The 17,584-nt window shown below is 39.2% G+C and overlaps 1 protein-coding gene across 3 annotated transcripts in view; it reads left to right on the top strand.

Moving 5' to 3' along the window:
* PDPN (podoplanin) overlaps positions 1 to 17,584 on the top strand; it is a 43,192-nt gene that overhangs the window by 12,548 nt on the left and 13,060 nt on the right. For all 3 annotated transcript variants that reach the window (XM_074218399.1, XM_074218400.1, XM_074218401.1), the window contains exon 2: positions 17,246 to 17,331. In XM_074218399.1, the coding sequence (XP_074074500.1) occupies positions 17,246 to 17,331 (86 nt within the window). The remainder of the gene's footprint in view (positions 1 to 17,245; positions 17,332 to 17,584) is intronic.

Genomic DNA, 17,584 nt, shown 5'->3' with positions numbered 1-17,584 from the left:
GTCTCACAGTTCTTGCCCCCAATAATCTTGCATTTTGTTGGGAGAAATGACATGTACATATAGAGCTATAAGCAAAATAAGTGCAAAACAATTTGAAAATTAGGGCTAACTGGTAACTAGGACATTAGAACATTAGGAATTTCTTATAGAAGATAGTACTTGAGTTAAATTTTGAAGGAAACTAGAAATTATAATCATCATCATCATCATCATCATCATCATTGAGGAAGCTAGGTGGATCAGAAAACCTGAGTTCAAATCCAGCCTTAGATACTTACTAGTTGTATGACCCTGCGTAAGTCACTTAACCTCCGTTTTCCTAATCCACTGGAGAAGGTATGGCAAACCACCCCAATATTTTTGCCAAGAAAACCCCACAAAGGATCATGAAGAGTTGGACATGACTGAATAACAACAACAAAGTAATAATAATAGTTAATGTTTGTATAGTACTTTATCACCTACAAAATTTTCTCCATATGTTATTTTATTTGTGCCATACAACCACCCTGGGAGAAAGGCTATGCCATTCTCTAATTTTATAGAAAATGAAATTGAAAGTGGAAGAAATATAATGACTAGCCCAAGGTATCATAGCTAGAAGAGATTTGAACTTGGGTTTCCACAACTGCAGAGACAGATGGTTCAGTGGAAAGAGTGCTGGGTCTAGAGTTCAAATTTGACCCCAGATAGTTACTAGTTGTATGACTCTGGGCAAGCCACTTTAACCTGTGTTTGCCTTAATCCACTGGAAAGGGAACTGACAAATCACTGTACAATCTTTGCCCAGAAAACTATATGGATGAGATATGGTCCACAGAGTCACAAAGTGTCAGACGTGATTCAGCAACAAGAACTGTCCAACTGCAAACTTAATGTTCTATCTACTACAGTACAACTCAGACGATGATGCCGATGAGAGTATTAGTAGTAGTAATAATAATAATAATAATATTGATAATAGTAATAATAGTTTTTCGAGTACCTACCTCACGTGGTCTTTGTGAGATTCAAAAAAAAAGACAATAGATATGAAATAAAGTTGAAGAGGTTACTCCTACATTTAAACAAAATGTTCAAAGTCAATGGAATTGTTCTCAGAACAACACTCCCTCAGGGCTTTCTGCATGGCCGCTTCCAGCCCTGGACCCTTACAAGAGGCTTCATCAAATTCGAACATGTAGATACTAGAAAAACCAGTGTCATGTCCAGAAATCAACGTTGCCTTATCTGTGTCCTTAGCTCTGAAATGGTGACATTTGAATTTTCCAAGGGCGTTAAAATGGAAATAGTGTACACATTCCATCAGGTCTTCTGACCTGACTGGACAAATGGAGGGTTGATTGATCTTGACACAACGTTTGGGGCATATTACTTCCTATTACCAAAAAGTTGGGAAAGAAAGTGAATTTCCAGGGTTCTCCTTTTATACAGAATCAAAGGTATTCCAAGTTGGAAGGATCCAAAAGTCAAATACTTGAATCTATGCATCTACTTGAAAAATAGTCCCCTTTATGAAAAATCCAACAAGTAGTCATCTAACCTCTGTTTGAGACCTCCATTGAGGGAGAAATGAAAGCCAGAGGACTTTGTTACTTATTATATGACCTTGAGCAAGTTCCTTCTTTTTTTAAATTTTTTAAAAAAATATATAAATATTTTATCTGTTTTTCTAATTACATACAATGGTAGTTTCTACCAATCACTTTTTTTTTGCAAGGTTTTGAATTTTTCTTTCTCCTTCCCTCCCTTCCCTCCTTCCTCCCTCTAGCATAAGGCACTCTGATATATTCCTTACATTTGCTTCCATGATATGAATAGATCCAAATTGAATGTGCTGATGGAAGAAACAGATTCAAAAGGAAGAAAGAAAACATTAGAGATAGCAAAATTACATAATACATATGGCAACTTTTAGAAATCAAAGATAATAATCTTTGGTCTTCATTTAAACTCCACAGTTCTTTCTCTGGATACAGATGGTATTCTCCATCACAGATCCCCTAAAATTGTCCCTGATTATTGCACTGATGGAGTAAGCAAGTCCATCAGAGTTGATCAACACCCCATGTTTTTGTTAAGGGATATAATGTTCTTCTGGTTCTGCTCATCTCACTCAGCAACAGCTCTTTCAAATCTTTCCAGGCTTTTCTGAAATCCCATCCCTCACGATTTCTTAAACTGTTCCATCACATATGTATTCCACAATTTGTTCATCCATTTCCCAATTGATGGGCATCCCCTCAATTTCCAGCTTTTTTCCACTAGAAACAGAGCTGCTGTGAACTTTGGGCAAGTTTCTTAACTTCAATTGCCTCATCTGCAAAAAAGGACGGGTTGATTTAGATAACTTCCAATGTCCTATCTTGTTTCAAATCTATGTTTCTCTGGGTTCTACTCAGAGACAGCATTAATTGCAAGACAGTTTTTCTTTCTATCAAGTCCAATTTTGTCATCAATCGATCCTTGTTCTGCCTTTCCAGACCATATAGAACAGGCTGATGCCCTCTTTCCATGTGATAGCTCTCTAAGGAACTGAAGGCAGCTACCAGTTTTCCCTTGAACCTTCTCTTTTACAGACTGAACATTTTAACATCCTTCAGTTGTTTGAACTAGACAGCCTTCCCCATCCTATTTGTCTTTCTCTGGAGGATTTTAGACTCATCTGTCTAGAGTTTAAAGGGATCTTATAGTTCATCTAGTCCCAACCATGGGGTATTTGGAAGTACTTGGAATGGGGGTGAGGTAAACATTGGCTTATCATTAACTCTAGAATATCAAATTCAGTATGAAAAACTTTTGGTGGGGACATAGGAAGAGACAAAGCATATGATTGACTGGTTTGTCCCTTGATGGATTTGAGGTGACAGCATTACAGATCCTAGATAAAGGCATCAATGTCCTAGGCTTTTACAGATGGGGAAGTTGAGGTCCAGTAAGATAGATTTACTTGCCCAAGGTCACATCATAGTAAGCAGAATAAGGATTTAAATCTAGATCCTGTGATTTCAAAGCCAGCACTCTTTAGCTTCTATCAGTGTCATTTCCAAAATGTGATCCCCAGAATTAAACACAATACTAGAGCTGTGACCTGACCAGGATTCTGCTTTTTCAACATTGTTTGTTAAACTAATTCTGGGAAAGCAATCTAGTCATTTCTCACCTATTCATACTCCTTAAGGAACAGTATCAAAGGAGATATTGAGAACGGAAAACAATCCAAATGATAAGAGAGATTCTCAACCTTTTTGAATATGACAATCCCTGTTTACACATCAACAAATTTCATATATATCTCTACATGGTAATAGCTGTTTTATTAGTAAACCTATACAGTCTACCAGCAACATGCCAGGCAAATGAATCTCTTCCATCTTAATTGTCTTAGGAAAATTCTGAAAATCATTTGGTGAGTTAAGATAGTGGACATCGAGTTCCTCTCTTAAGTTGAACTTCTCTTGATGTGCCCATATCAAAGAAGGTGTTCTGCTCTCTTAGTAGAGAATTACAATATTCAAAAGAAATGTGAAATACACCCATTTAGAGCCATCTCCATTTCAAAATTTTTATATGAACTATTTATGCTTAAACTGTGGTAGAGCCTTCCAAGCTCACATTGGTCTGATCAGCCACAGTTGGACATACTGTCCCCTGACCTCAGCATTCTGATGTCATTTTGGCCCTCTTTGAGCGTGAAGGACAACAACCACCATTTTGACCTCAAGATTCTTTTCAAGTGTGAAGGATGAACAGCAATAGTATCCATCAATATCAAATCATTATCACTATTTATTAGCTAAGAAAATACATCATGAGAACATGATTCAGTGGATAAAATTTAGGGATTGGAGTCAGAAGGAGCTGAGTTAAAATCTGGCCTTGCTACTGTCTTGTTATAAGGACTTTAAGTGAATCACTTAATCTTTGTAAGTCTTAGTTTCTTCATCTGGCTATTAGGAGACTTAAATGAGATAAGGCATGTAGAGCATTTATAAATCTTAAAAACTATATGCTTGGTATCAATAATTACTAATTTTGATAACAATTACTATTATATTTATAATGAAATTATATATTGACAACACAGTTTAAAAGTAGAAAGAGTATAGAACTTGGAACCTGAAGAAATGAGACTGAATTTGATTTCAGCCACTCTCTCATTGTGTGAACCTGGGCAAATCACTCAACCTGTCAGTTAACTCATCTGAAAAATGGGGATGCTATCTGTACCATCTACTTCTTAGGGCTATTGGAAGGCTCAACTGAAAGAATATATAATAAAGAGTTTTGTCATTTTTAGAAAGTCCCATAAATGTCTTTTTGTAGTTTTTATTATTATCCTGACAAAGCTATAAATTCAGCAATGATCAAAATGTATTTGTCTTTTACTTATTACAGCAGTAAAAACACATTTGAAAAATAAGGTTTGCTTCATGTGTAAGGCATATTGTGTATTCAGTCTATATAAGGGTTATTTACTAAATAAAGATCAAAAAGGAACTTCTTGGCATTATATACATCGGTACACTCCTTGCAATACCTTCTCAGGAGCCCACAGGTGGGCAACCACTGCCCTTGGGTTGGACTTCATGTCCTCTGAGGTCCCTTCCAACTTTGAAATGCTATGAATCTGTGAATGCAACATATTGTGTGATTTGAAGGAACAGAAAGTTTACTGGGGCCAAAAATCAAAACTAGTTTATATTCCCAGAGATTCACCAAATGGTTAGCCAGTCCAGGGCTAAATTTTCCATAATCCCTAATGTCCATTGTCTCCATGCTGCAATTTGAAAGTTGTCTGTATTAGCCATAGGAGTACTTTGGATTCATGTGGTCATTTACCTAAAATCTGTGGAAAGACTTTAAAGGTGAAGCCATTAGCATCCACAACTCCAGGTCTGGAGACAGTGGTCAAATTGGCAGCCATCATCAAAGAAGGGTGTTCCTTGAACCAAGACTCTAGGGGACTCTGTACCAACCCATCAGAGAGCAATGACAGACCTCTGTGGTGTGGCTGGTCCAGCCTATGAGGTAGAGTTAATGGTGCAGAAGATTTGTCATTTAGCATCAAGTCACATATCTTCCAACTTCCAAAAACATCTTTAACATTATGTGAATTGGGGCGACTAGGTGGTGCAGTGGATAGAGCACTGGCCCTGGAGTCAGGAGGACCTGGGTTCAAATTCGGCCTCAGTCACTTAATCATTACCTAGTTGTGTGACCTTGGGCAAACCACTTAATCCCATTGCCTTGCAAAAAAACCAACAAAACCTAAAAACCTAAAAACATTATGTGAATTCTCCTGTAGAACTCTACTTTGGGCTCCTCATTATTGGAAATCTTGAAGCAAAGGCTAATTGGTGGTCTCTAAATTTATTCTTTTTGAAGCACCTCTATTAGTAAAAAATAAAATTTGATTATGGATTCTAATAGATATGTTTATTTTAAATTATATATATGTACTTATCATATAATTGTACTAATTATATAATTAATTATAAATTATATTAATAAATTATAGGGGCAGCTAGGTGGCACAGTGGATAAAGCACCAGCCCTGGAGTCAGGAGTACCTGGGTTCAAATCCAGTCTCAGACACTTAATAATTACCTAGCTGTGTGGCCTTGGGCAAGCCACTTAACCCCATTTGCCTTGCAAAAACCTAAAAAAAAATTATAAAACTTTCACAAAAAATAAAATTAAAAAATGATGGAATAAAGATAAAATAATATTTGATCTTGGAGGTGGCAGGAAGCCAATGGGGTTTATTGAATAAAGAAATGACATAACCAAACCTGGACTTTGACAGCTGTGCAGAAGATGTATTTGAGAGAGGGAGAGACTTAAGGCAGGGAGCTTATAGGAAGCTATAGTAATAGTCTGGACAAGGAGTGATGAAGCTCTGTGAATAGAGACAAGGGGAAAATCTCAAATACATAAGGATAGAAGTGATTAGTCTTAGCAAGAGACTGTCTATGTGAGCTGAGAGTGAGTAAGGAATTAAGGATGACACATAGATTGTCCAGAAGAGTACCTAGAGGACTGGAAGGATGTTGGTAGCCTCAATAGTTATAGAGAAGTTTGAAAGGGGAGAAAAGATAATATCTTGAGCTCTTTGATCCAGACCACAAGCCATTCACACACCTGTTGATTCTGTGAAACTCACTCTGTCCCATCCAAAATGAAAAAAAGGAGCAACCAAGACTCCTACTCACTGACTCACCTCTCTCTGAGGAATATTGATAGCTATTTCACCACCAAACATGCATACCTGGGAAAGCAGCTAGATGGTGCAATGGATAGAGCACTAGCTTGGAGTCAGAAGGACAGGAGTTCAAATCCAGTCTCAGACACTTGCCACTTACTGGCTGTGTGACCTTGGGCAATTAACTTAACCCTGACTACCTCACATCCAGGGTCATCCCCAGTCATCCTGATTCATATCGGGCCACTGGACCCAGTTGACTCTGGAGGAGAAAGTAAAGCTGGGGACTTAGCACAACCCCCTCACTCAAATTCAATTCACATGCTTTTCATGGCATCAACTCCCTGATGTCGAAAATGAAGGACAAATATTATGCCTCAGAATTCAGTTTTAAAGAATAACTTGGGAATTAGATCATTGACAATCAAATCATTCAACAAGCTATTGATGAATGTTGGCTATATAAGGACAAGAGTGAAAATCTTTCCCCTCAAGAAGTTTGTAACCGAGGGGAAAGATAATAGATTTAAAACTATACAAAATATATATATACAGATACAATATAAATGCAATATAATTTGGGATTTGGTGAGGATGGGAAGGAACTGGCATCTAGGAAAGGCCTCATGTGAGGAGGCGTCCTTTGATTCCATGCTCTTGACCTTTCTCCAACATTTAATCCTGGAGGGAATGAGGAAGTCAATGAATATTGTTTTTGTTTGTCATCCTGAATCCAGATAAACAACCAGAATAAGCCAGAGATAATCAAAAGCCTTTTAAAGGAAACAAACCCAAATCTATTTTATTTCACGAAAATTCTTAAATGGTTTCTGGGCTGTTTGATCCATCATCGTCACAGTCTGATTTGTTGTAGTTGGAAAGACTGAAGAGGACAGCAGATGTAGCATTTCAGTAACCTAAAAATCACTGCCTTGATCTGCTGATGAACCAACAGGTCTGCTTCCTTAACTTCCAGGATGCCTTATTACATGGAAAAATGACACATTTAGGTTGGCACAGAGCTTAGAGATTCCCCCCCCCCTTTTTTTGTAAGTTTAACCACAAGATGTTTAAATATTCAAAATAGTTTCAGAATAACATCCACATTGCACAGACATAAAAACATGTCCTGCTGCTGTTCCATTATGAAGTAGGGGGTCTAACAGCAATGGGATTGGAATTCAGACACTCACCCTCATGTGATGATCCAAAATGAGGTCAGGGCCAGCTGCCCAGATGCTAAAAAAGGGGTTCTAAACCTATGATCTATCATGGATGCCTCTGGAAGCCAAGTAAAGACTATGGCCTTTAGAATAATGTTTTATGGGCTTCAGAATCATATTTAATACACAAAAAATTAAAGTGCATTGTATTACAAAGGAAACCAGTTAAAATGAAATAGAGTTATTAAAGTTGTTTTTATTTAAACAAGTTAGAAATCTATCCATGGACCCCAGGTTAAGAACTCCTGGCCTAAAGAGATTGAGGGAATATCAGGAAAATGAAAGGCAAGTATCTTGATGAGAACAATGGCCAGAAACCAATTGTCAATAAACAAGTATTAAGCGTCTATGTGTGAGATACTACCTTCACTAAAGCAGGGCAACTTGGGATAATGAATACCATTGTATCTCTATACACAGATCTGAATTTGAATGCCTATCTGGGACAAATCCCTTCCCCAGTTTGGACCTGAGTTTTCTCATCTATAAAATAAGGAGTTTAGATTAACTGACCTTGAAGATTTCTCCCAGGTGTTCTAGTCTCTGTGTCCAACTCTGCCTACCTTGCTTATATGAAATGGATTAAAAAATTTTCCTGTCTACAGTTTATATTTTTCTTAAAATCAAATATTCACATCTGAGACATAGTTTATTGAGAGTACAAAGAGTGTTGGACTTTTTAAGACAGAAGGCACTTGGAATCAAATCTTACTTCTGGCACCTTTTAGGGATGTGACCATCAATGAGTAATTTTCACATATCTGATCCTCAGTTTTCCTGTATATGAAATGCAAAATAACAGTTCCCAGAATACCTACCTCACTGGGTCATTTTGATGCTCAAATGGGTTACTGTGTGTCACATTTTATATTACATTTTATAAATGTCAGCTATTATTTTCTGACTCCTAATCCTTGAATCATTTCCTTGCCCTCACTCCCAGAGTTTCCATCAGGGATTTATGATCTTCAGGAAAACTCTTTAGAAACAACAGTATAAAGGGCCTCAGTGACACATTCCTTTTTTAAAAACAAAAGGCTTTTCTGGCTTCCACGTTGCTGGTTCTTGTTAAATTGGATTTTCAATGATTCGATTTCCCTGAAATTCCCACCCTATATGAGTCCATCCAGCTTCAAACTCTTCATTTTACAGGTGAGGTAAGTAAAGAGCGAGAGGGAAGGCACACTCATCTAATAGTCATATCTTCTTGAGTGCAGTTAATAATATTAAGCATGGGGAATGGGTTACAGACAGCATTTGGAGAAAAAGTTGAGCCATATGAAGCAGCTGGAAGAAGAATGATGAATCTGTCTGGAGTATCCGGATCCTGTCGAAATTCTTGTTTGCCAGTCATTGGGAAGGTGGACTAAGATGGGAATAGACACAACTGCCTCAGGCATTACCTTAGAGAAGAGGCTGAAGAAAGAAATCATTCTGGGAGGCACTGGTCTGCTTCTCAGAACTACCAGAGTGACATTCTTAGATACTTAGAAACTGAATCAAAGAGTGTCAGGTTGGGAGGGCCCTTAGAACCTAATGTCTGAGCTGGGAGGGCCCTTAGAACACGGAATATCAGAACTTACAGAGACCTTAGAAACCTTCTGTTCCAACCTGTCCTACCTGATTTTAAACTGTAGACCAGAGAATGTAGCAATCAAGTTATTACTCATCCCAGATCTCAATGGCAAAGACCCAGCTCCTTTGATTCCCAGAATAGCTCTTTCCTATGATACCACCTAGCTCTTTGCCTATTTTTGTTGAGCCTTTGGAAATACTTACTGTGCCAACTTTGAGATATGCATGCTCTGAGCCACCCAGAAAAGATTTAGGGTCCTGCCTGGTTGACCTTGTCCTTGCACCCCTCTCCCCTATGTTCTCTTCATGGGTTGCTGGGAGCCCTGCAGCCACTCCTCACTGATCCCACCAACGGTCAAGCTATGAGAGGCACAAGAAAAGAGGTCTGTATTGAGGAAAGACCAGAGATGCTGGAAGCAACCCAGGCAGAGGATGACAAAGAGAGTTCTGTTGTGGACAAGGAGCCATTCCTAGCATCCTGGATAAAGTCAACTTCAGCTTAATCCTCAGCCTGAATGATATCTCCTGTGTCAGGAGGACTGGTTCTTGGGAGATGAAGGCAGGCCCTCATTCAGACCAAGTTTGTTTCAAAAACAACAGCTGGCTGCAGCAGTGACTTCGTACAATCTCCAGGCAAGTTGGAGAACTTCTAGACATGAAAAGGGAACATGGCCCAGACAGCAAGGGGAATTCTTAAAGTATTCATCCAAGAAGAGGGTTTAGATCTGAAAGAGATCCCAGAGGCTATCTGGCCCAGCTCCATTTTACAGATGGAGAAACTGAGGCCAGAAGAAATGCATTGACTTATAGACTCATAGATTTAGATTTAGAAGAGATCTCAGAGACCAGTTAGGCAAGTCCTTTCATTTTATAGATAAAGAAACTAAGGCTGGAAAGATTAATTGGTTTACATGATTATAGAATTTGAGTTACAAGGGACCCCAGAAGCTATTTTATAGAACTTAGTCCCAGAGTGAATTAACAAGTTGTTTGTGATCACATGACAAAGGTAGGTTTCAAAATCCAGTTTCCTGACTCCAAATCCAATGGTCTTTCCCACTGTGCTGGTTTTTGTTTCTCTAGTAGCAAGAGTTCTTAATCTGGGATCCACAAACTTAAAAAAAAGTTTTATAAGAATTTTCCAATAAAGTTGGTTTCCTTGTAACTCTATGTATTTTTATGCATTTAAAAAGATTGTTCTGAGAGGAGAACCCTCCGGACATTCAAAGGGGTTCATAACACAGAAAAGGTTAAGAACCTCTGCCTTTGAGATTGAATTCCTTGTAAGTGTCTAAAACCCTCTTTAAGGATCAAAGATTTACAGCTGAAAGGGACCTGAGGTGTCACCTAATCTAAGTCCTTCATTTTACAGAAGTAGGAACTGAGGTCCAGGATCCCTCAAGGAAGAAGCATCTCGTCTGGGAGTGAAACCCCAGATCTTCTGGAACCCAAGTGCAGTGCTGTATTTGCTCTATCAGGATGCATTTTCTCATCTCAGAACCAGGAAGAACATTATACATCATCTAAATCCATCTTCATCATTTTCTTTTTTTTTTTAATTTAAGGCAATGGGCTTAAGTGACTTGCCCAAGGTCACACAGCTAGGCAATTATTAAATGTCTGAGATCGGATTTGAATTCAGGTCCTCCTGACTCCGGGGCCAGTGCTCTATCCACTGTGCCACCTAACTATCCCTCATCTTCATCATTTTCTCAAGAAATTGGTATAGTGAGTGAGGAAGTAATTGGCCTAAATCATATAGAAAGTTAGTGGAAGAGCTGAGAACAAGTGCTTCCTTCATAACAGAACTATGAGATGGGTAATACCAATACTATGATCTCTATTTTACAGATGAAGAGACTTAGGGTCAGAGTGCTTCAGGGGTTTGTCTAGAGTACACAATCAGTAAGAACCAGAGCTTGGCCTCACATCTAGATCTTCTGACTCAGTTTAGCATGATTTTTCAGTACTGTAGAAGTCTAGTCTGAATTAGTAAGCATCCTGGATTGCAGAAAATATTCAAGAAATGTCATTACTTTCAAGGACATATACTAATGTAAACTTGGATAATAGGGATTCCAAGCAGAGGTCTTCAGGGACCTATGTTAGTGAACAGATCAGTTATTCTTTTTTTTTTAAGGTTTTTTTTTTCCGCAAGGCAATGGGGTTAAGTGACTTGCCCAAGGCCACACAGTTAGGTAATTAAGTGTCTGAGGCTGGATTTGAACTCAGGTACTCCTGACTCCAAGGCCAGTGCTCTATCCACTGCGCCACCTAGCTGCCCCAGATCAATTATTCTCAAGTAAGATTTTCAGGCAAATAAATTTTGCTAAGATATTAGAAAAGTTTATTCTCAAATGACTCCTCCCTGTACAATCATATTCACTTCTAATGCTTTTCTCATTAAAATTATTTCACATTTAATTCAACAAAAGGGGTAGCATAGTGGAAAATGTGTTAAATTGGGGTTTAAAAAGTTTGGGTTGGAATTATGACTATCATACCCCTATTTGACTTGGCTATATGTTTTTGTCTTCCTTAACCCCAGATTCTTCATTTTCAAAATGAGGGGGTTGGATTAGATGATTTCTGAGACAATTCAGCTATAGATCTAAGACTCTGAGATCTCATGATCCTAAATCAAGACATTGGAAACTCAAATCAGAAAAAGGACTTGGAATTTTAGAGAGACCAAAAAAGAACGTTGGTCTGAAACTCATTAAAATAATCAACAGTTCAAAATTAGAACTTTAGGAAAGAATATTGGACTCAAACTGGAAAATTTCCATGAGATATCACCTATATACAAAGACTGAATGGGGCATGGGGGGCTGGAATGACTGGATGGACCTTGGATGCTAACATGTGTGTCCAAGGTTTATTTGGGTGTTGATGTTCTTGGAAGCATCTAGGGTACTTGTTTTGTTTTGCTTTGTTTTGTTTTAATGAAGAAAAATGGTTTTGAGCATGAAAGCTCCACTGTACAATCCAAAATACACACTGGTGAGGAAAAAGATGGAAAGGCAGACTGAAATCTGGCAGCTGTGGCTCAGTAGGAACCTCTAATGCCAAGACAACAGGGACTATTGTCTTTGAGGGATGGGTTGGGATCTCTCATTAAGTGCAACTTTCCCATGAAGCCAAGAGAAAGGGAGGGCAAGGAAACAAAAGGAACACCCCCTAATCCTGTCTGTCATTCAGCAACTTGCCTTTGTCTATCCAGAGTTGAAGTTTTTTACTGAATGTGTTACAGGAGGTGAAAGAGCAGAGAGAGTAAAAACCAGACCTCCCAGCAGAGTTTCCTAGGCTGGTATTTTTAACCTACTCCATCCTATATCTGAATTGAAAACAATGGATATATGTATGTGTTTATGATTGCCTACATGTGTTATATCATATGCATATATATATAGTTTTGTGGAATATGCATATATTTAGATATAGATGTGTATGTGTTCTATAGGTATATTGTGTAAATTTGCACACATATGTAGGTATGTAGTGTGTGCATACATTTATGGGTAGTGTATACATGTGCATGTGTGTGAGTGTGTATGCATTTGTGTTCACTGCTTTTAGGTATGTGGATAGTATGTGATATGCTCTAGATATGAGAGGCAATATGGTATAATAATAATTCATATTTATTTAGCACTAAAAGGTTTGCAAAGTATTTTACATTTCACATTTATTATCTTAGGAACCTAGATTTAGAGGACAAAAGACCCTTAGAGATCATATGGTCCCCCTCATTTTCACAGATAAAGAATCTAAGTTCCAGAAAGGCTAAGCCACCTCCTAACCTAGGTCTCCAGGATTCAGACATAGATTCTCTGAATACACACTCAGTGGTCATTGCACACTGCCTACTTTGAGGAAACTGATGAATGAAAGTTAAAGTAATATTTTTGTGTTCATATAACTAGCAGGCATCAGAGACAACATACTTTGTTTTTTTCCCCAAGATTTTAATTTTTTTCTTTTTATTCCAAACTTGACAAATTCCAACAAGCACGAACACTTCCAAATACAAAGAAGAGAAAAAATAGAATTGTAATTTGGAACTTCATATGTGTTGATCTGTTGTGTACAGCTTGTAGTTAAGTAGGTAACAAATTCAACCAACCCCAGGTTTTCCTGACTGTGAGTCCATCATTTCATCAAGCAGGGCTCATAGGATTCTAGGATCATAGTCTGGAAGGGAAGTCCAAGGTCCTCAATTCTCTCATTTTTCAGATTAAGAAACTGAGGACCCAGGGAGGCAAAGGAACTTTCTCAAACTCACACAGGGAATAAGTGACAAGAACCAGGATTTAAACTTGAGCCTGGAGATCCAAGTTCAAGGGCTTTTTTTTTGCATGGCATTTCCATATATCTATGCCCATTTATCTGTGTATATTTCTATAAATTTGCATTTTTCTATTGATGTTTCTGTGCTATTTGGGAGCTGACAAGTCACCACAGAATAGCTCCAGAAAATACTTTTAAAAATTCATTGTTTGGAATGACAACCTCAGAACTCTAGTTCTGAAAAGGAGGGCAACAAGATGCTTGGCTTCTTAATAAAGGGTCCTTGTCTGCCAAGGAGCTATTCTGCTCCCCTCCTCCCCCCAGCCCACAGCTCGACTAGACATTTGTCTTCAATAGGCCCCATCAATCCCTCCAGCAGTCAAACCTTGACCTCCAGTGAATGGGGATGGGGGGGAGGGAAGAGGAGGGAAGCCATCCCTGGGGCCTAACAATTATTTGACTATGGCTTCTGGTGAAACCCTTCCCCTCAGAGACTACAAATAAACCCACACTCCCAGATGTCTTATCCCATGCCATCCATCTTCAGGGATGGGGATTTAGAGCATCGAATGCAAAATGAAAAGCAGTGACAGGGAGGAAGGACTCCAGAGACTTTGTTCCTTCATACGCTGCCAGAAAAGTTCCAATCAAATATTTATTAGTTCTTGTCTTGGGCTTGGCTGTCTGCGAGCATATTTATAAGGGAAGCGGGTGGGGGGGGAGATGTCTTTCAATGGACAGAGGTGCTAACAGTCTCAGAGTCCAGCTGTCCTTCCATGACTCATTGAGATCTCCAAACAGCCCCTTCCCCTCCCCCTCAAGGCACGTGGTTTCTCTCCTATTTTGCAAGATGCTTTGGTCATGGGATTTCGGGAACCTGCCCCATGCTGGGGAGGGGGCTGGGGCTCATGAGTCCGACTGTTAACTCTTCAAGTGGATACATGTTGTGTGAGTTTTGAAATTGTAAAATGATTCTTCTTTCACAACATGATTAATCCGAATCTCTGTTCAGCCTGGTTATACGTGTATAGCCTCCATCAGATGGCTTTCTCTCTCAGAGGGAGAGGAGACAAAAGGAAGGAGGGAGAAAAATGTAAAACTCAAAACCTTGCCAAAAAATGATTGTGGAAAACTACCATTATATATAGTTGGAAAATAAAGTATTAAAAAGAAAATGTAAAATCAGTCATTTAACATAGGAAGGGATGTTGGAAGTCATTAAGTCTAAATCCCTCATTATACTGATAAGGACACTGGAGTGACTTACCCAGGATCATGTCAGGGGGAAGTGAGATTTTTAACTCAGACCTTGATTCCAAGGCTATATGCCATGCTATCTTTCAAAGACCTGGGAAAGTCATCTGTCATTATATATAAGGGATCAACAGACTTGCCTGTAATTTCTAAGAACAGTCACTGACTCTATGGTTAGGGTCTCATTTTTCTCTCCCATGTGTGGGAGGAGAATGACAAGAGGATTCAAGCCTTCCATGCCAGGAATCAGGGTAGTGACCAAATGGAGCCAGTGAAAAGCTAAGGCCAAAGAGTAATTTTTGTTTTCTCCCAGTAAAATATTAATTCTTGAGGACATGTACTATTTAATTTTTGTCTGCATCCCCAGAGCTTAGCACATAGTTGATACTTAATAAATAGGGGCAACTAGATGGTGCAGTGGATAGAGCACTGACCTTGAAGTCAGGAAAATAGGAGTTCGAATCCAGGCTCAGAAACTTACTACCTGTGTGACCTTGGACAAGTCACTTAACCCCGATTGCCTCACATCCAAGGTCCATCTCCGGTTGTCCTGGTTCATATCTGGCCACTGGGCAGCCCATACTAGCACAGCGACCCCCCCCCCCCAAACCATGTTGTCATGGTCTTCAAAAATGAAGGATAAACATTATGTATTGAATTTCATTGATCTGAAGGTAGAGCTATTAGCTAGGAATTTCAGTTGATATGAGCAAGATGTTGGGATGCAATGTGGAATTGTGGGTGACAGTTGGAAAAGAGATGGGGTGGGAATCCAAGATAGTAAGTTGCAAAACAATTGAGTCAGAAGGCAATGTAGCCCACTGGTTTTAAGTAAGCTGAGAGGAGGGAAAGGCAATTCCCACCCACCCTTGTTCCTTCATATACTTCCAGAAAAGTTCCAAGCAAATATTTATTAGTTCTTGTCTTGGGCTTGGTTGAGTGCAAGCATATTTATAAGGGAAGCAGAGAGGGGAAAAAGATGTCTTTCAATGAACAGAGGGAGAGAAGGAAGCAACAGTAGGCAGTCAAATAAAATTCATTAAGCAATTATTCTGTATTAGAAATTGTGCTAAGAGCTGAGAATATAAAAACAAAAGATTAAAACAGCCCCTTCCCTGAAGAAGCTGACTTTAGGTAGGCCCAGGAGATGAGTGTCAATAATGCTGATGGACTCTTAGTGAAGGACAACTGAGACTGGACGAGGTAACTCAGAGTTGGTAGAGAACCAAGAAGCTTTAAGACTTTGGATTGGGGAACCTTCATAGGGAAGAAGCACACCTCATACCAATCTGAAGCCCTGGGAAAAGCTCAAGTCACTCCACCCTGATTATGGCTCCATCTGAGATGGAGATTGGAACAGATGGGGCCAGTAGGAATGAAGGAAGAAGACTGGTACTGGTAGAGCAAGGCAGATTCCTTGCTCAGATGGGCAGGGAACCAAGAGTGCTTAGCTCTGGTATGTGGGAGGGAATGAGGAGTGTGTACAGGTCAAGCACTGGTGAATGGAGCCAAAGTGTGGGGACAAGTGCAGGAAACCAGGGTCACAAAACTGCAGGGTGGGAATTGTCTTTTAGGATATTACAATTCCATTTCACTCAATGTTCTGCTCTGGGAAATGGGATGCTACAGTCATAGGTAGTGTGAATGGATGCTGGGTTTGGAGTTAAGAGGACCAACATGTGTGACTTTGAGCATGGTATCTGACTTCTCACTATCTCAGTTTCCTCCTCTGTAAAAAAAGTGAATTGGTCTCTGAAGTTTTTTCTAGTTCTTAGTCTATGATCTTGTGACTTCCTTAGAAAGAGGAAAAAGAAGAAATATAAAAGAGACAAAGAAAAGAAGTAATGAAGGATAGAGGGAGGAAAGAGGAAAGAAGAAAGAAAGAAAAAGTGAGGAAAGAAGGAATGGAACAAAGCAAAAGAAGCAAGGAAAGAAAAATAAAGGAGGAAGGAATGGAGGACAGAAGGAAAGGAGGGGGGAAAGGAAGGAAGGGAAGAAAGAATGAAAGAAGGGAGGAAGGAGAAAAAGACATAGAGCCAGTGGGTATGCAGGTCATAGTAACAAATCTGTAACCTAGTAGAAAAGTCTCATGGGAAATGCCTTAAACACAGAGAAGCTTAGGAGACTTGCCCAGGGTCATATAACTAATAAGCATCATGGGGAAAATTTGAACCAAGTTTAATATATAATATATATAAATAAATGAACATAAATAGACTGACAAATGAATGAGTGAAAGAATGAGTATTATCTGAATGGTTTTATAGCATAGAGAGTGAACCCTAGAGTCAGGAAGACCAGACTAAGATTCTGCCCCTGCAAATTACTAAATGTGTGTGGTCCTCAGTAAATCACCCTTTCTGAGCCTCAAGCACCATTCTAAGACTGTAAATTACAGTTGGGTTGGAAGTTTGCATTGTTAGAGAGATCCTTTCATTGAGGAAATTATTTTGTAATATTGATATATTATTATCCTGTCCAGGTAAGTCCTCTCCAGCTCTCCAGGTCTCTGAATAATGTTGGAGAAAATGATTTGAGGAAATGGTGATCAGGTCCTCAGAGCAGTAGAAAGACAAAGAAATGACTGGAGAGAAATGAAGCGCCCCACAGAGGGAGGATGGGGAACCCCGTAGCTGAAGCCAAACTGTGGCTTACAAGGTTTCCAGTTTGGAGTTCTGACTCAGTCTTTCTTTTTCAGCCAGCACAACCTTACCAGAAGATGATATGACCACAGTAGCCTCCAGTGATGGGAATTCTTATCACTCTGAGGACGGACCAACTCTGGTAGGAATCTTAGCCTTACACCATCTCATTTTTCATGCTAGGCTCACTTATAAGAACTAATGACTGAACTGAGGTACAACAGAAAGCAAGGAAATTGGATCACTCTCTAAGTTGGCTTACATAAGGGGAGAGGATGGTTGTCTTCAATATCCAGAGTGCCAACATAGCCTAGTGGCTAGGGCATGGGACTTAAAGTCAGGATGGATTATCTGGCATCAAATCTTACCTCACGGAAATTGCTCTATCTGTGTGA

This window comes from Macrotis lagotis, chromosome 1 (genome assembly GCF_037893015.1).
Source record: "Macrotis lagotis isolate mMagLag1 chromosome 1, bilby.v1.9.chrom.fasta, whole genome shotgun sequence".
NCBI lineage: Eukaryota > Metazoa > Chordata > Mammalia > Peramelemorphia > Peramelidae > Macrotis > Macrotis lagotis.
This window is presented reverse-complemented; position numbering and strand designations above follow the sequence as displayed.